The sequence below is a fragment of the Cyprinus carpio genome, chromosome A16 (assembly GCF_018340385.1).
Source record: "Cyprinus carpio isolate SPL01 chromosome A16, ASM1834038v1, whole genome shotgun sequence".
In the NCBI taxonomy this organism is placed as follows: domain Eukaryota; kingdom Metazoa; phylum Chordata; class Actinopteri; order Cypriniformes; family Cyprinidae; genus Cyprinus; species Cyprinus carpio.
In genome coordinates, this window is record NC_056587.1 from 237,179 (window position 1) to 257,785 (window position 20,607).

The following is a 20,607-nucleotide window of genomic DNA, read 5'->3' on the forward strand; positions in this document are numbered from 1 at the left end:
GGAGAAGGTCAGACACTCAACAAAGTCCATCCCAGTTAGCGAGGCGCTGACTCGAGCGCAGTGACGTGTCATTGTGTGTGTTGTGTCATTGGGTTGGGCCGCCGAGACTGAGAAAATTGGGCCAAATTACTCCGGTGTTGAAATGTGATGACTCAAGTTTCTCCGTCCTCATTTCCAAAGGGAATGATGGGCATTCCTAAAGCTATCTAACAGTATTCCTATAAGTGTGGATTTTTTCTTAAAGTAGAAAGACTAAAATGGCATTTTCTTGTGAAACTTACTCCAACAATCTTTCTTTTATTTACAAAAAAAAAAAAAAAAAAAAAAAAAATTACAGTGTACATTATCTAGTTTTACTATGACTATACTAGTTTTACTGTTTTGTGGTTACCATTGACCTCCATTGTACAGACAAAAGTACAGAAACAAACAAAGAAAGTTCAAAGAAGCAAATTCAGACCTGCCTCCATCCAATCAACAACCGACGCACAGAATCAAGTCCATGGCCAATTGTTTTTTTCTTCGATAAACCTCTTCACTCACATGTAAGTCGCAATTTGTGGGAAAAAATTCAACTCAACTTTAATGTGCACGTGCATTATATGAAGCATCTTGAAAAACACTAAAGATAAATTTATGATACCATTTTATTTCTGATTTGAATTTACATTTATTCATTTATCAATATTTGGCTTTTCATTGCAAAAGTATTGAAGATTTTAGTATTTTGCCTATTCAAAAAGATCCACCACAAACTGTACTTGCTTTTCTATTATTAGAGCACAAACTGGAAAAAGCGCTTGCACACAATCAAACTCTTTGATGGACAGAAATGTGTATATGTGTCTTGGGGGTATGGTTAGAGCAAGATAAGCAAATTTTGAAAGTAATTCTTATTGGTCAATACATTCATGCACAATAGAGTTGCATTAACAATTTCTTAAATTTTGGTTGCATGACAGAGTGTAACTTTTTGCATTCTTACAAATGTAAAATTTAATTCAATGCATTATTTATCATTTATTTGTGACATATACTAGCAATTTCTGAGTGAAAATTGTTTCAAAGTAAGTCCTACACCAATTGTTTTGCATAGTATACTTGTGATGCAACCCCCCCCCCCACTGAAATAATTTGCTTCACGCTGTTTGATCTTAGTGTGTATGTGCTCTAACACCACAACCAGGATGATGAAGACCTAAAGACCCCATACAGGACAGTGAGTCAACCAGACGCTGGTTATGAGACCCAGCAGGAATCCCACTGTTGTCTGAAAGCACAGCATGATCTCCACATCTCCATTTCAGGCAGTGCAGGTCTGTTCGAGGTGTTGTAATGTCAGGCTAAAACTGGCCATTCAGAAATAGCTTGCTACCAAACACCAACACTGCCTCGTGACAACGAGGGCAAAACATGTATCCTATTAACCTGAAAATCACCTAAAATCCTCTTTATTTAGCAACAAAGAGCAAAGCCGTTTTCATTTTCAACTCAAGAACATCTTATAAAACTGAAAAGTTACTCAGTACACCATGTCCTTATTTGTTCACTTTTTTTTTTACACATCCTTCAGTGATGTGGCTCTTTGGATATCTGCATCTTTTTCACGCACGGTCCATTCTGGAAGTCCAGGAAGACACATCACATCATTCGTCCACCAGAAAGTTGATGAGGGCCGTTCTGGGCGAGAGGATGGCCTTCTTAATGACACGCTCAGAGAGCAGACGGACACCCAGCGGGCTGTTCAGCACTAGCTCCTGAACCTTCTGTGCGTCCTGAGCCACTTCACGAGGTACAGATACACTCCCACACACCTTATTATTGATCTGAGGACAAAACAGAGAGAAGACTGATGCCAACTGAAAAACAACGCTCTTACATTTTATACATTATTTCAAGCAAAAAAAACAAAACAAAACCAGGTAAAAGTCTGATTGATGCAAACGATGACAAGAAGAAGATAAGTAGTTAATGGCACAAGCTTAGTTTGTTCTTTAAATATCAGTCCTTCACTGCAAGTCTAGGGATTTTTTTTTTTGCCCATTTAATCGTCTGTTAGGCAAAACTCATTTTGTGGGAAGTTGAGAGTTGTTTTCTTACTGGCACAACTCTCAAAGAGTTCTTCATGGAGAAGACAATCCCAGAATCCACTGCAAGGAAATTTTAATTAGATGGGAACAGCTGGGCATGGACAGATGGAAAATGTTGGTAATAAATGTATTTTATATACTGCAAAGTAAAGATAAAATGAAAGAAAAAAACTATTCTACCTGTGTGCTATGAGCTCAAAGTCTTTATTCTGCTCTCCAGATGTTTGTTTATTTAACACCATTTACAATATATAAAAATAAATCAATCTTGACGTAGACAAAACTTCAGATTTTTTTTCCCCAATATCTACTAAATATATTACCACTTTTATACAGCAAGGATGCATAAAAGTGATGAAAAGTGACACATTTATAATGCCTTATAACGGTTTTCATTATTGATAATAACAAAATAATCAAAAACATTAGAATGATTTCTGAAAGATCACGTGACACTTAAAAAAACTTAAAAAAGTAATCACTTTTGAAAACTCACAGGAATAAATTACATTTCACAATATACTGCAATAGAAAAGAGTTGTTTTTTTTATTATTATTATTTTTTACCTTGTAATAATATTTCACAATATCACAATGTATTTCACAATTGCGATGAGCATTAGAGACTTAAAAACATAAAAGACCCCAAAACATTTGAACAGTAGCTATATAGTATATATATATATATATATATATATATATATATATATATATATATATATATATATATATATATATATATATATATATATATATATATAAACACACACATTAGCATATGTGTACGCTGTTTATGGATGACAACATTTTAAAAATGTGTAAATATGAACTGTAAGACAATAAGTCTCTTTATTTATAATGGAAAACTTTAGTGCAATGGTGAGGAAGAAGATGGGGCAAAAAGAAAAAGATACAGAGAAAAATCTCAAGGCTTTGCAAAAGTGACACTCTGTCACCGCGACTAAAAGATAAGAAAAGTGCTTTCAGAAACCAATTTGCTTTATTCCTGCCTGGTTTAAAACTGACATCGCTCTTTCCACATCCTCAAGATGCATCTTCATCAAATGCTCCGTCAGAGCTGTCTCTAGTGTGTAAGCATCTCTGCGCACAGAAGCTTGATACTTCTACAATCATGCTGGAGGACAAAATATTGATAATGGTAGTTTTAGTTTTTGAGATCTTACAAAACCTTTGAGGATGGATACCTTGCTTTAGCATCTGTTGTTAGCTTTGTGTGTGGGTTCGTGTGAAACTAAAGCTGGTCTTCTGGTGCATCTGCTGCTCAGTGTGTCTGTGGTGAAATGAAACGCACCCAGACAGCTGGACTGCATCATGGGAGAAAATCAGCCCTGTTATTATGACTCCCAAAGTAGTTCAGCCACCCGCACAAAGCAGGGGATTCCCTGAAATACTGGCAGGATGGTGCCAGCCTGAGGCCTGGCAAAGAGCGTTTGTAGCAAAGCCTTCTGGGTAGTACTTTTTCAACTGAGTATGCATTAAAAAATCATGCTCATTTTCCTTATTTGTAAATGAAATTCATGATTTTATCCTTCTTCATAATGGATATGGTAGCTACGGTAGGCTTTATCCCTTGTTGCCAAATAATGTGTACTGTGTGTGTGTGTGTGTGTGTGTGTGTGTGTGTGTGTGTGTGTGTCAAAAATGTGGGTGAATATTCTTTCTCTGGACTTTCTCAAATTGTTTGGTTTAAAAAAAAAAGCTGAAATGTACAGTAACATTTATCTTTTTTTAATTTGATTTACAGTAGTTGAGCTGGTTTGACTTCAGCTGCGTTCAGGTGAGTTTTGGTAATAAACATCTGGCAACAGAAGATTACACTATTCTAAGATTTTTTCCCTCACAATTCTAAGTTAATATCTCTTAATTTTTGAGTTTACATCTTGCGATTCTCATTTTTTCTCGTTTATCTTGGAACTCTCAGCTTACTGTACATCTGGCCATTCTGATTTGTTCACATGGATGAAAAGCAAACTTGTAGTTCTAATAAAGTCTCAACTGCAAGATGCAAATTCAGAATTGCAAATGCATTAAGTCAAAAATGCAAGATATAAACTTAGAATTGCAAAAATTGCTAATTTTGTCCATAGTTAAAATGGGCTTCAATAGCTGACCACACAATACTTTAATGTACTTAATACAATACAAGCTCAAGTAATTTATAGTACCAGATATATTAAGAAAAACAGTAAAAAGTATATTGTTTATCTATACTTTGCTGTATATAAAGTACTTATAAAGCAACATTTCCCATCTGTCATCTTACTTTTTTTTTTTTTTTCAGTGGATTCTGTCTGGGATTGCCGCCTTTTTGATTTTGGGGTAGCTTAGAAGGCAGCATAAATATACCAATTTATACCAAGACTTTTTAACAATGACAGATGCAGGAGGGCAAGTAGAGACACACACTTGACCAAGTCCTTAAAAGACGGTCATGGAAAGAAGATTTCAGCCCCCAGATAGTTCAAGTCTGTAATAAAAGTTCATTTGTCGCGCCAAATTCAGAGGCCAATCCCTTCACACACGCACAAATTACAGACAGCCTGTTCTGAAATACAGGCCTTTAAGTAGGAGGTAAACACTTTCCCTTTGCCCTTTTCCCAGAGAACATCCTGTGCTGAATATTCTGCATACAAACATCCTGATGACACGGAGATATCACAAATACACTGAGATACCGATTCGTTTGAGAAGGTTGTGTTTGTATGTGCAAAAAAATAAAAGCATATTAAGGAACACAAAATTAGTTCCAGTGGCTCCTGACGATATATTGAGGTCTTATGAAGCAAAATGGTCTGTGAAAGAATCTGAACATTATTACATGTAATCCATTGTCTCAGGAAAACGGTCCAGAGTGATGTCTGGTTTTTGAACGAATCATTATTTTGAACCGGTTCTTTTTGGTGAACTAGTTGAACTAAATAAGACTCGAACAGTTCACGGCTCAAGCAGCACAGAAATGAGAAGTTAACTCCACTTTTGGATGTGCCTGACAGTCACTCTGACTCAAAATGAGTCAAAATATCAAATATGAATAACTCATTCAGTGCTCCAGCTCCTCCAACAGTCACTGAACCCAGGAAAAAGTCTGACATGGACCGAAGAGCCGGTGATGTGTGCATGTGTGAACCGAGCATTTGAATGAAGGGGACAAATGAAAATGTTCTCATGGTTCATGTAAAAATGTTTGATTAAAAGAAATCTCTGTTTTAAGGGACTACAAAAAAAAAGCAGCTGAAACAAACTGTCCGAATGAACCAGTTTGTCAAAAAAGATTTCCCCGTTGTCTGAGGCTCTGGATTACGGGTAATAATGTTGTGAATAATGTTCAGTTTCTTGCACAGACTGATCGTTTCACTTCATAAGACATCAACAGATCGTCAGAAGCCACGGGTATTCATTTTGTGTTGCCTTTATATGCTTTTTTGACTCTCAAAGAGATGGCAGCTGTTGGCTAGCCTTTTATGATTCACCAAGCACCACAGTTTCAGCTAAACATGGCCTTGGGATGAATAAATTAGCAGCTAATTTTCATTATTTTGGGGGAACTATCCCTTTCATTTTTGTCCAACATTCGCTCTGGATTTCATTTCCTCAAAGGAAACATTCTCCTGTAAATAGCACGTGTATTTGGGGTGTTTTCAGTACTCTCTTTCTCTCTGTGTGTGTGTCTGTGTGTGTGTGTGACATACCCGTACGGACAGCTGGAGTGTGTCGGGTGTTTGTAGGTACTCTGGGTCCACACTGGGCCACGGCTGCTGAAGGACACTTCCCTTCCCAGACATCACACTTCCTAGATGACTCCTCACCTGAGACAAACCTGAGAGAGGTTTCAGGAAATCGTCACATAGTCTGAACACCAATAAACTTTGTTAATAATTAATCACATGATTCACATTAATATTCACAGAGAAAAGCTCCTCAATGAAGGTAGTTCAAAAACATCACATAAGTGTCACAAAAAATGTAAATGAAAATTTAACAATTTATCAAAATCAATAAAAAAAAAAAAAGCTTGTATATGTTTTTTTTATGTTGAGCATCATATTTGATACATCAGGCTTTTATGGCTCATATAAATACAGAGCTCATACACTGAGGAGGAAAAAACACCTCGGTTTCATTATTCACATGGAGCTAAAATATATCATATATATTTATATATATATATATATATATATGTATATATATATATATATATATATATATATATATATATATATATATATATATATATATATATATATATATATATATATAGCTATTTCTAATAGTTTGATGTAAATCAATGAAATCTTTACAGCAGTACAGCAGATAGTTACACAAAATGATATAAATATCAGTCATCATTCTATATCCAATATGCCAATAATGTTACTAAGATGATATATAAATGCTTAGTTTGATAATCAAAACATATACTGCAATGCAATACAATGATGATCATATTTGAGACTCACATTTGAACATGATTTTTCCTAAAAACTATGCATGGATAATCAAGTAAAGCTAAGTTGCTTCAGCCCAGTAAATATCTTGAAATATTACTAACAATATAAAAGTTATTCTTATGTTTATTTAAAACAATTCAGTAAAAATTTGACCTCAAAATGACACGTGAAGCACGAGCTGAAGGTGCTTGTTTGTACAATCATACTAGAAGGCCTCAAGCAGACGACAGAAGGCATGTAGTAGATTGTGTGCAACAGGTTTTACAGCGAGGTTTTGATCATGTTGATCATTTACAGTCCTTAGCAACATGATCCAGTGAATGATCCAGCACATAAACAGGCCTCCGATGCTCAATACTTTACATTTAGAAGCCTGCATCTGACCTCAACATGGCCTTCAGGAAGGATGTACATTTCCGCTTGTCCTTAGCGTGTGTGCAAGTACAGGAAGAAGTGGGAGAGGAAGGAATAGTTCACCCAAAAATGAGTTCTGACATTATTTACTATTATTATTTCTGTGGAACATAAAGGTTCTCTAACTCTGTGAGCACACACAGATAAACACACCCTTAACAAGCAACGTTTGGTCACATAGTTACACTTCTTCTGGTCAGCATCAGTCACTGTTATCAGAGCATGTGGACATGTTCATTTTTCCTTACGGGACAAACACACAGTGTGTGTGTGTGTGTGTTTGTGTGTGTGTGTGTGTGTGACAATAGCGGGATGTGATGGAATGGACAACAGGGGCCAAGAGTTTCCTTTTTTTTTCCTCACCACTAGTATTTCCACGACTTTTCACCCAGCTCACAATTATTCACTTTCATCCTGAGTCACTTTTTTTTTTTTACTGGGGTCAAGATTTTAATTTTTAATGTTGTGTTGTCACCAGAAATACCATTCACACCACTGAACTGGGAACATCTTTAATAAACTCTAAAAATTGAATACGTTTTGATGTGGCAAAATGAATGCTGAATTTACAAATAACCCATAAATATGTTATCATACACAAAACGTGCATGGGTTATTTCCAGAAATTATTTTTGTGACATTTAGCAAAATATTACTAATCTTCTGCAAAAAAAAAAAATAATAATAATAATTCTATATCTATCAAAGAAATATTCATCAGTACTGGGGGTCACACAAGTTATGTACTGTAATGTTATTTACTTTTTTTAGATTAATTATAAGTATATAGTAATAATATTTTTTTATATTTACAATATTATATTTTAAAATATAACTTTTGGGGTTTTTTTGTTATTAAAAAACAAATAAGCAAAATGAATTGCAAAAGTAACGTAATGCATTACATTCCATAAAAAAAGTAACTAAGTAATAGAACTACATACTTGCATGCATAACTTTTAAAAGTAACTTTCCCCAACACTGATATTCATGATTAAATATATTTTTTTTAAATATTAAAAAAATTTTCAATTTCATTTCAATGAATTGCAATTCAGTAAATTTCTCATTACAATTCATCTTTGTGTGAGGCATGACCAACTATACAAATTCAATTCGTAAATACCTCTACCATTAGAATCAATAAATGTCATGGTACATGAATATAGTCTTCATTCAGTCACCTGGGCTGGGCTTGCTTATTTTTTTTTTTAATAGCCCCATTCATTCAGACAGGGTTAACAAGACACAGGTGCAAACAATGAGTGATGATGAGTGTGTGCAAAGGATTATGGGGAATGAAGTCCATGTTAGAAAGATAGTGTACAAGGAGGCAGTGCCCTCTGGAGGAGCTCATGAGCACTGCAGCAGGTGATCGTACTCACAACATATTTTTATAGCATTGCTAGATGTTTATAGGCCTATGTTGTTTATATCATGTTCATACATCATTACCTTCATTAAGGAACATGAGGATGAGTAAATGATGACAGAATTGTGAAATACTGAGGCGGACGTGCATGTGTCATACCTGCCCAGAGTTCAGAAGCTAAGTGTGGACACATGGGTGCCGCCATCACACAGAGCGATGCCAAGGCCTCCTCAAACTCCACGCTGTGCAGAACCACCCGAGACGAGGCTTGCTGCGATACCAGAGCAGAACACATCATGGGAATTCAGAAAGCTCAATCAATCATTTGAATTTCCAAGCACATAATCCTGAATGTCAGACTGATCACTGATGCCTTACTGAGAGTGTGTTGGTCAGGCCCATGAGCCGAGAGATGGCCGCGTTAAACAGGAAGTCCTCCGTGAAGTGACCTGTGACCTGGCAACAGAATAACATGGCTTAACTTCATCCAGCAGACTATCAGCTATCAGTTTCCTTCCAAAAGTAACAAGTTAAATAAAACTAATACTTTTATTAATCAAGGAAGCATTAAATAGACATTTGTAATGTTACAAAAGATTTCTATTTCAATAAAGGCTGTTCTTTTGAACTTTCTATTCATCAAAGGGTCCTGAAAAAAAAATCATATATATATATATTAGGGCTGTCAAATGATTAATCACGATTAATCACATCCAAAATAAAAGTTTTGTTTACATAATATATGTGTGTATATTTATTATGTATATATAAATACACACACATGCATGTATATATTTAAGAAGAATATGTTATGTTTATATATTAAATATATTTTATATATAATATAAAATATAAGAATATAAATCTATAAATGTATATACATGTAAATATTTCTCAAATATATACATGTACATGTGTGTATTTTATATACATATAAATATACACTGTACACAGACATACATTATGTAAACACAAACTTTTATTTTAGATGTGATTAATCGTGATTAATCAATTTGACAACCCTAATATATATATATATATATATAGGCTGAATGCACTGTAAGTCACTTTGGATAAAAGCGTCTACTAAATGCATAAATGTAAATGTATGTGTGTGTGTGTGTGTGTGTGTTTTATATATATATACACTAAATGATCAATGACAGAATGTAAATAATAATTGAAAAATAAATTTAACCAATTTCAACTTCATGTGTTAAGTTCTATGGGATTCAGCTAGACAAGAATTTCAAATTATGAAAATGACTTGTACAGCCGATTTGATTATACTTAAAATAATTAAATTTGATGTAAGTGGAAATATTTTACAGTGTTCAGAGAGTACCTTACATGCATTCTGCTCTGACTGGAAAGAAGAGGTGTACTTTTTAATATTAAGACTGCATGACATATGGGTACTATGAAAACTAATTACAAGTCAAAAATATCCAATAACAAAGGAATTCTATCAGAATGGAACAGATACGGATGGGTGATGCAGTGACCCCCACTGGTCAAAGAGTGAAACACATCGCTGTTTCCTGAACACTAGTTAAAGGGTCATCTCAAGGGGTCAGGGTTTGTCTGGTGAGCATTACCCATTAGCCTCTGCTGCTAGATGCTCTAACTACATCATTCTGACATAAAAAAATCATCTTTCTCCACTGATGGCCATTCAAAAGTACCTATTTGTATCATGATTAAAGTTTTCTGCAAGCAACATACAGTACAATATTTCTTTCTTTATATTATAGTTTTTATTATCCTACCAATTAATTCTAACCATTAGTCATGGTTGAAGGCTTCAGCAAATATTGAGTTTATATGTGGTGCCATCTACATTTATTGGTACAGCGCTCATATATTTAGCAGTAATCAAATGTTTAGTAAGTATCTTAGTACTTCTAAAACATATGGGCATAATCATCACCGTCGTCTCTGGTGTGGCTTCACCTGTGTGATGGCATAGTTCTTGTTCTCCCAGATCTTCCTGGCCTCTGATCGTTCTCTCTTGTTGAGGACTGAGGGGTTGGGCGTCTCTGGACCCTCGCGTGCAGCTCTCAGTTTGGTGACCAAACCCCACAGACGGGCCTGCCATCGCAACACCCCTGGGATGGCATCAGCTACACACACAGCATCACGTTAAACCAAACGCTGGTATGGAGGTGTGTCAGTGTACTGGGTGAACGGGTTCACACAGGATGTGTTGTAGTGCTAAAAACATCTAGATGGAGTACTACAGGTGCATTTGGAGGAGATTTAACTCTCATACAGTGTTGCTAATGTTTAGTTAAAGAATAAGATGCACATGACTCTATTTTAAGTCAACATCTGGATTGTAGGTTACATTTTTTATGAATGTATATGTGAACGTGTATGCAGGTCTTATAACTGCTCTTCATTTCTTTTAGGTATTTCACACGTGTAAATGCAATATAGTAATTGTAAATATATTCAAATATGATAAGACAAGCATTAAAACAGCTAAAAATCAAGATGTAAACTGACACCATTTTTTTTTTTTCAGGTAAAAACAAGGGCTCCCACAATTTTGGAAAACCTGGATATTTAAGGGTATTTTAAAAGTGTGATTGGGAAAATCATGGAAATAAATAAACTTTAAAAAGTAATAAAATTACGACATTGAAGAGGCTACACATTTTTGTAGTTATGCCAATCTCTAAAATATTTTATTGGGTCAAAATAATGAATGAATGAATTAATTAATTAAATTCTTATCCTGTAATGATAAGCAGCTGAACAAATTCTGAATAAAATCATTTATTATTATTTTATTTCTAATTTCTTATTTTAAAAAAAATATATTTAAAATAATAAAAATGTTACAAAGTTTATATAATTTCATATAAAACATTTATGTAGTTAAAAATAGTAATAAAATATTTAAAAAGTAATACAAACTGCTGAGAAATTCCTATTTGTGAATCAAAAATAGTAATAAAAAAAATTAACATTTAAAACTTAAAAAGTTGTGTAAATTCATTGGTCATAAAGTGTGTAAACTTTAAAGAACACTAAATTCTTTAAATTTCTGGAATTATGGAAAAATAAAGTATAAATAAAGTATTTTAATAAAATTAAAATAGTAAAAGATATATAATCAAAATAAAATGTTTAATATTTTAAAATGTAAAACAATTAAAAATATTGTCTTGGAAAATGAGGGGCTTAAAGGCTGAAAACCACCTGTTTAGGGCATCTGAACTTCCCAAAAGAATTTCAAGTCAAACACCACAAACACTCAGCGCACTTATGACCATATGTAAATATGTCATATGTATCTCATCACCAGATTTATCGGACTACTTTAAAACTGTCTAAATAGTTTAAAGCTGAGCTATTTCTTATTTGGCATGGTGTCCTAAATATGTGCGGGTGAAAAACAGCGAGACACAACATAGCAGCCGAAGCGTCTGTCTGACACATCATTACATACCCTACAGTTCAAATACAGAACAGATGCATCACTAGAACATCAGCGTCACGGTTTTATCACACTGTGCTCTACTCACTCTTGACGTCCCATAAGATGTCCTGCTCGGGTGGAGCGGCGTACAGGAGGTAGAGGCGCATGGTGTCGAGGCCGTACTGCTGCAGCACCTCCTGCGGGTCCAGTCCGTTGAGTTTGGATTTACTCATCTTCTCCCATGTGACCTGCAGTCGCCCGCCGGTGTCCCTCTGAATGGGCTCCGGACCTGCCAGAGGTGATTTTGGCCCGTTTACATCTGCTATCAACATCTGTCATGTGATCTGAGACACATTACTGCCGACAGCTGGTAGTAACATAACCTAAAATAGTTTTAAAAATATAGCTGCAAGCAGCAATTAAGGGGTCTCGCACAACAGATGTAAAACCAAGCAAAACACGGATCTGCAGATATCACTTTATGTCAATATGTTGAATTTTGTAGTGAAATCACACACTATATATTGAATTGTTATATATTCATAACTCATATACTCATCATAACTCATCAATTAAATATTTATATTCTGCAAAACTGAATGTTTTTAAATAAACACTGACAAAAACTATAGAAGTTTTTGGGCTGGAGGATATGTTGATATGTATACAGCATTTATATAAGTGATCACCCAGATTTAGATTTACATGAAGCGTTCACAGGCAAATTTGCTTTATGTATTTCACCAGGCATATATAAATGTCAGAAAACATGATTCCTGGCTGCATGTCATGGACCACTGGATCTTTGGTAAGTTGTAAGGAACAACAACCTTTAGTTTAAACTTAATACAAAACTCAAAATGGGCGACGCCCAAAAAGGCCAACATAGAAAAATTAGGTATCGTTCGATTCGGTATGCTTTTCCAAATCTAACAAGCACTATCTCATGATTTTTGGCCAAACTGATCACAAGTTTTATGCAGAAATGTAAATTTTTAATATATTTTAACCAGTAGGTGGTGCTGTGCTGAAACTATTCATGCGCCTTCAGGTCATGCTTCTTATAACACATACCAAGTTTGTTCAGAATCTGCTAAGATTGCACAGATTTAACCTCATTTTTGCACAAACTTCGTCAAATTCGTTAACATGCTTTACAAAAACGGTTTGGTATATCAAAAAGCTCTTGATAACTTTTTGACAGAACGCTCTGAGGATGATCTGAGCCAATATTGGTGAAAATTGGACAAACCATCTAGAATGTGTTCGAAAAAGTAGATTTTCGGAAAATTCAAAATTGCGAAATATTTTGACACATAGAAATGTAAATGTTTGTGTGCGTTCGACTCGGCATGAGCCAAGGAATCAGAGGAAAACAGAATTTTGCTTCTAGACGATTACGGTTCAAAAGTTATTAGCATAAACATGAGTGCAAATTTGACCTGTTGGTGGCGCTAGAGAGTTTGAGTTAAAGACTCCAAATTTGCTGTGGACAATGATGAGACTGTCCTCTATCTGTGTGCCAAATTTCATAACTTTCCCACAAGTGGTTCTATGGGCTGCCATAGATGAAGGAGAAAAAAACTAACGGACACAATAGGTGCCTATAATCAACTTCGGTGCTTGGCCCCTAATAAATAATACTTTTATTCAGCAAGGATGCATTTATTTGATCAAAAGTGACCGTAAGGCCTTGTGTCCACCAAAGCATTTTTTCCCGAGGCTAGAGTATTTTGTTCAACTGTTTTCAGTGGGAGCGCTGAGATTTTGTTAAAACGCCAGGAGCGTGACGAGGCACTGAGTGTTGAAGAATTACTTTTTAGTCATCTAACCAATCACAGTGGAGGAGGGGCGGGGCAAATACCACACCGACCAACCGTCACGCCCAGCTTGTGCTACGACTGAACAACAGTGGAGAAGTTAACATCGCTTGTCTCCGAGTATTCATGTCTGAGCAGAAGAGACTTCTTTCAAAAACACACACAAACTGTAAACTTTTGAACGGTAGTGTGTTTAATGAGCAGCTCTGAAAGACCCTGTTTATTAAGTGCTGACCACCAGTGTTCAGATCACTCAAGATGTTAAGCGCAGGTGTAAACAGGGGCTCTGATGTGATCTTGCATGTTTAAACGTCGTCTCAGGAAGAGACACAGCTGTGTTTACCATAATAAGCATCTCTCCTCTACACTGTTTACACACAGACGCATTATAAAACCAAGCTGAGATCACGATTTTGGGAGCCAATTGAGATGCTCCCATGAGTCTGTTTACCTTGTTGCCTGGCAACAAAAAAGACTATTTTAGATCCAGTATCCACAGAAAGCAAAACAGGAAGTGAGTGAGAAATGTGAGGAGGGCTGTTCACGTTACTGCAAATGCATTTTACACACAAAAATGGCACAAGCTGTCTCACAATTTTACACTCGAGTCAGATTGGCTGGCTTAATGCAATTTTCAGGAGCCAGAGTGTGAGTATTTTTATCAGTCCACTAGAAAACAAAGCTACTTATGTTTTTCAGACTGGTTCAGCTAATGCACATAATAGAGTAAAAAGAGATGCCAGTGTCTTTACCAACGAGGCGACTGATTCTTTTAACTGACGGTGGGGCTTTAAAGGGATAGTTCACCCAAAAATGACAATTCTGTCATTAATTATTCATATTAATTAAATCAATTTGTTTCAGTTGCACTGCTGTCTATCTATACAGGGTCAGAAAGCTTTTGGATTTCATCAAAAATATCTTGATTGGTTTTCTGAAGATGAAGGAAGGTTTTGGAATGACATGAGGGTGAGTAATTAATGACAGAATTTTCATTTTTGGGTGACTATCCCTTTAATTCCAATAGTATATCCAAAATTATAGGCCTACATATTCATAATTTCAGACCCCCAAACAGTCTGAGAGTCCGATTCTAAGACAGATGAAACCAGATTTCATGAATTCATCACAAACCCCAGCACTGCTGGCAACATACTGTACTTTCTATCTTCTTACACACAAACACACACCTGAGAAGTCGATGTCTTCTTTCTTGAGGTACTGGCCGGTCTCTGGCACCCTGAACGTCTGCCCCTTTATCAGACCCTGCACCAGCAGTTTTCTGAAGGGCTCCCTGAAATCAAGAGGCTGGATGTATATTACTGGTCATTGAATCCAGCGTGAAGGATATTCAACATGGAAACTAGTTCTTAACACTCTCAGTATTTACTCATTCTCATGTTGTTCCAAACCGGTGTTCTGTTATTTTTATTTATGAGGAAGAAAAAGAGACTTTTTTTCCTAAGAATGGCAAGTTTATATCTTACAATTTTCTCACAAAGTTGTTTTCTTGCAATTTCTCAGAACTGTAACATAAAAAGTCACATTTTTTTTTGTTGTTGTTGTTGTTGAACTATTCCAGTAATGAATACTGCTTCATCAGTGCATATTTTATGAAAAAGGAAAACGGTTTCTGCAACCTTTCCTTAAAATCTAATAATTTCTCCTCTGCAAAACAATCTCTTTTAATGATTTACTGTAATAAAAATAATAACCACCCTCATTACATTAACATTTATGCATTTAGCAGAATCTTTTATCCAAAGCGACTTACAGTGCATTCAGGCTAACATGTGTTCCCTGGGAATTGAACCCACAACCTTTTGCACTGCTAACACAATGCTCTACCACTGAGCCACAGGAACAATATTATCTCATGATATTATAGAGTACATTTTATGGTTAACAATTTCCAAAAAGCTTCCATTCATTAATGTTAATTGTCTACATCAGTTAATATGCATCTATAACGCTTCATTTATTAATCTTAATTATATATATATATATATATATTTTTTTTTTTCTTTATTATATTTAATTAATGTTAACTTCAACATTTACAAAAAACAGCACTGAAATCAGAAGTTATATCTGTATATATTTTGTAAAAGATAGTTTTCAATTAATTTATGTTTATTTTATTTATCAGACAGTTGATGGTAGCCATTGACTTCCATAATATTTTTTTTCCATACTATGGAAGTCAATGGCTACCGTCAACTGTTTGACTACCAACATTCTTCGAAATATCTTCTTTTATATTCAACAGAAGAAATAAACTTATACAGGTCTGTAACAAGTAGACAGTGAGTAAATGATGACCGAATTTTCATTTTTGTGTGAACGATCCCTTTAATGCAATTAACGAACATTAACTAAGGTTAATAAAAGCGGCATCAGATGCACCGCTCATTATTACTTCAGGTTAATTAATGCATTACCAAACTAACTATTGGAACCTTATTGTAAAGTGTTACCAAATTAAGTCAGAATGCATAAAATCAGTGGCTCGTTGACTGGCATTAACTTCTTTAATTCAGTTACATAAAAACATAGATTACTCTTAAGTTGTATCTGAAAAATAAGACTGATAACCCCTAGCTAACTGCCAGTTAATCAGACTAGTTCTTAAAACACTGTCTTAACATAGAGGCTAAGTTTATGTAGCTGGTCTTAGGGTGTTTTAAGACTGGTTTTAAGGTAGTCTAATTTGTGTCCAAAAAGTAAGATCGATTACCTCTTGCTAAGTGCTAGTTGGTCAGGTCTAGGTCTTAAGACACAGTCTAACATATCGTCTATGTTTTAGTAACTTGGCTGTCCAAACCCACATCATTCCCCAGTGATTGTATGTTTCATGCTCTCTTCTCATGACACTCATGGATGTGTTTGTGCGTGTGTGTGTGTGTGTGTGTGTCGCACCTGTGTGAAACCATGCCCTGGTCTCTGCAGAAGTGGCTGAGGAAGCGTGCGTAGTACAGGTGCATGACGGCGTGCTCCTTGCCTCCGATATAAACATCCACAGGCATCCAGTGATCCGCTCTGGAGCGCTCGAAAGGCCTGCGAGGGGAGACAAACACCTCATACTGTACCTGTATGACACGAGAGACACCACTAGGAGGCGCTCATGCACAGACATCAACTCTGAAACATGACAGGGCCTGTGTGTGTGTGTGTGTGTGTGTGTGTGTGTGTCAGGTGTTACAATCTCACAAACTCTCTAAGAACACTTTAATGCTGGCGCTGCTTTATACCGCAATCACAATCACGACACTCCAATAACACGTTCAGCCGCACACTGAAGGGAGAATGTGAACTGCTAAGTGAATTTAAACAAAACCATAAGCACACTTCAACAAACTGTGATAAACAAACGCGTCACACTCTACATCCACCTGCCAGCGGCATTAAACCAACCGTCCATTCAGTGCTGAACAATAACAGAGCTCTGCAAGTAATTCCCCCGCGTTTACTTTACACAAACTGAGTTAAAAGCGACAAAGTATTTACATGATATTCATGCTGACTAGCAGAATCTGATCATCCTTGAAGCCCAAAGTGATTTGACTGACTGAAAGAACCTTTTATATGATTAGAAATGAAAGAAAATTAAATTATTAAGTACTTTTAAACATTAAAATACTTGTGGTTTATGCATATTTAATCATGATTCATTCTACATTTTTAGGAAGCTTGTTTAGGCTTGAGTTTTGTGTCGAATTTATTTGAATATAGCTTTCCACAATAAACATTGTTTGAAAGCAGCTTTACAGAAAATCATGATATTAATGTTCACAATACAGTTGCATTTAGCAGACTGGTATGAAAACCCATTTCCACCAAAATAAAAAAGGTGTTTGCAGGTTTTTCTCGCAATTTTTAGGTTTTTGCTACTTACCTCACAATTCTGACTTCACAGTTCTGATACAATCTCACAAGTGCAAGGAACAAAGTCAGAACTGTGAGATAAAAAGCCTCAATTACCTTTTTTATTTTTTATCCAGTGGCAGAAACAAGCTTCTCTAGATTCAAAAGCTAGTGATAATAGTTTACATTTTGCAACAATACATGCAATCAAGCACTTGAGATTTGTGTCAAAATAAATAAGATGTTTATGATTTACAATGATGATTCAATTCCACCATACGATGCAAATTACTGTACTTGTGTTTGATTTTGATTTATAATAAATTAACCATAATAAGGGTCTCGGCTTCAATTAGTTCCAGTCAGCTCTAAAGGTTCAGATCAGCTTTTAGAAATCACTATGCATAGAGAAATTAATGATGCTTTAGAAATGCTTTAATGATGATTTAGAAATTAATGCATAGACTGAAAGCTAACTGAAATACAATACCGACACACAGGAGTGACGTTTTAAAACCACAGTAGTTTTATCTGAAATAGCACGGACAGATGGTCTTCCATTCTGAGTCTCGCTCTCTCAGCATCTCTGGAAGCACCACAGACTAGAACAGTCTCCACAAACACCTGGTGGGACAGAAAGAGCCAGACAGAGCCGGGTTTCCTTACCTCAGCAGGTTCTGAGGGTCAGTGTATCTGAAATAGTACCAGGAAGAATCCACAAAGGTGTCCATGGTGTCTGTTTCTCTCTCCGCCGGCCCTTTACACCTGATATCAACAGGAGGAAGAGTGTAAGTGCTGGGCTAGTGCATATACTTCACTTCAGGAAACATCTGTGCCACCATGACTCATAATTAACAGAATACTGAACTTGGACATATTTAAAGGCGATGTGCATACTAAAGCTAAAACATTTTCTCATGTTCCAATTTAATATACAAAGTAAAGCAAGTCATTCAATCTTTTTTCAATCCCATTAAAGGACATGTTTTTGCATTAAAAACACAGGGCAGTGGAATGACTTTTTTTGAATTAATCCTTTTAATTTGTGCACCAGAGTTTTAGACTTTTATGTCATGCACGAGACCCTGATGCGAGTACAAACACATTAATCTCGCATGTTTCCTCAGAAAACAATGGAAAAGAAAAATGTCTTATTTGGTCTTTTTGACATCAGATTTAAGGCTTTTTTAAAAAGATGGTTCAAACTGATGTTTTCATCAATATACACATGGCGCAACTCTATAAATGTTCAACTCTTAAACATTTACAGTGTAACAGATTTGGCAAATATATATATATATATTGACAGAAAAAAATCCATTAAATAAAATCATTTGTTTAATGAAACGTGATTTCTAACAATACAGACTGAAACCGAGCTATACTACCATTGATTCAAATTATGATCTATTCATATTATAACCAGTGTTATTTTATATAGTTGGAATACTTTTCTAGCTTTAATTTTTTTATTTACTTATTTTATTTATTTTTTTGAAGTTTTATGTTTGAATTTTGTTGTTTTTGTGTTTTATTATATTATTATTATTAATGTCTATTTTTAATTTAATTTTAGTTTCAGTGTTATTTTAGCAAATCAAGAACTAAATTAAAATAAGAAGTGCTGCCTTGGCAAGTAGCTGAAATAATAATATTTTATTACAGTTATTTCAAGTAATGAAAATGTTTTTTGTGATTTTAGTTTCAGTTTTAGATTCAGTTAACTTCAAGAACTCTGATAAGTGTTATAATTAAGAAAGGAATATTTTTATTCTGCAAGGATGCATCAAATTGATCAAAAGTGACAGTAAATACATTTATAATGTTACAAAATGTTTCTATTTCAAATAAATGCTGTTCTTTTGAACTTTCAATTCATCAAAGAATCCTGAAAAAAATCCAAAAAAAAAAAAAAAAAAAAATACATATATATATATATCAACAACTGCAGTTTTAAAATTTTTTTATATTTTTTGATCAGCATATTAGAATGATTTCTGAAGATCATGTGACACTGACATGGCAAAATGTTGGTGTTATATTTTTCACTTGGATGTTCTAAGTTGCACTAAGTAAATACAGCTGGAAAAAACAAAAACTGTGTCGTCTTCATTTCAGGCTGCAAAGCAACACACTGTGATTATTTTAAAGAAGGCTGATTCTCTTCTATACCCTCTGTATATAAACTAGACAAGAATCTGCCATCTGATTCTGACACAATAAGGGATGAAAATTCCTAAAGACTTTTTTAAATAAACAATTAGAGCTACCAAAAAGTCGAAATACAAAATGAAATGAGTTCTGAATTAATTTTTCACAGTAATGACCCTGCTGTGTGGTTTCTCAGCTGGCACCAGTGAAATCCCAAACACGGTCCCGTGCGTTTGTCTCTGAATGCCAGTCTCGCACCCAAAGCAAACAGCGCCTTGCATCCCGGGTCATCTGTCAGTTTACAATACAGTCACACTTACTCTAACGAGTCTCGGAAGACTTCATTCGGCTAATCATCCGCATCAAAAGAAACTAATTAACGGCCGAACCCCGACCCGCACACAGCGTGAGCAGAATCCAGCCCGTGTGCGGCCGGACGGCCTCCTCCACTCCAGTCTGAGAGAGTCCAGCCCGTCTTTGATAATCACACAGTCCTGCATATTATACCGCCGGCAGCGGGAGCCAAGCGCCTCGCGGTCGCCTAGCAACAGGGGGAAGGTGTAGCAGGTTAATTCTCTGAAAGCCAGGTGCCATCCGAGAGACGAGCATCCCACATATGAGCCGTGATGAGGTGCTCAGAGAGAGTGTTTATAGCGGATCAACTGGGAAATTAGGGCATTATTATGCTTTTTAAAAAACTGATTTTACAGTTGTGTTTTTGACTCATTATCGACGAAATGCTGGAAGTGTGTGCGGCTGGACTGATAATAGACTGAACACAGAATGTCATGAGAGGAAGCCATTAGATGCACACCGACAAGAGAAAGCAGCTCAGCAGTGACAGCTGCAGACGACAGAGCCACTGTGTCCGAAAACTACAGTAAAGCTCGGCCAGTCAGTATAGTTCACCCAAAACTGAAAATCTGCTGAAATGTGCTCACCCTCAGAGTTTCTTACAAACACACAGCTTTTCACTTCTCAAGACATTAACTGATGGACT

General features: G+C 35.6%; 1 protein-coding gene across 3 annotated transcripts in view; it reads right to left on the reverse strand.

The window, feature by feature from the left end:
• Nucleotides 1-629: 629 nt before the first annotated feature.
• The window catches only part of lars2 (leucyl-tRNA synthetase 2, mitochondrial), a 57,724-nt gene continuing 37,746 nt past the window's right edge, over nucleotides 630-20,607 (reverse strand). For all 3 annotated transcript variants that reach the window (XM_042771929.1, XM_042771928.1, XM_042771927.1), the window contains 9 exons: nucleotides 18,123-18,221; nucleotides 16,512-16,649; nucleotides 14,783-14,886; nucleotides 11,879-12,061; nucleotides 10,299-10,468; nucleotides 8,724-8,801; nucleotides 8,505-8,616; nucleotides 5,801-5,928; nucleotides 630-1,826 (listed from right to left, as the gene is read on the reverse strand). In XM_042771929.1, coding sequence (XP_042627863.1) covers nucleotides 1,647-1,826; nucleotides 5,801-5,928; nucleotides 8,505-8,616; nucleotides 8,724-8,801; nucleotides 10,299-10,468; nucleotides 11,879-12,061; nucleotides 14,783-14,886; nucleotides 16,512-16,649; nucleotides 18,123-18,221 — 1,192 coding nt within the window. In that variant the 3' untranslated portion in view covers nucleotides 630-1,646. The remainder of the gene's footprint in view (nucleotides 1,827-5,800; nucleotides 5,929-8,504; nucleotides 8,617-8,723; nucleotides 8,802-10,298; nucleotides 10,469-11,878; nucleotides 12,062-14,782; nucleotides 14,887-16,511; nucleotides 16,650-18,122; nucleotides 18,222-20,607) is intronic.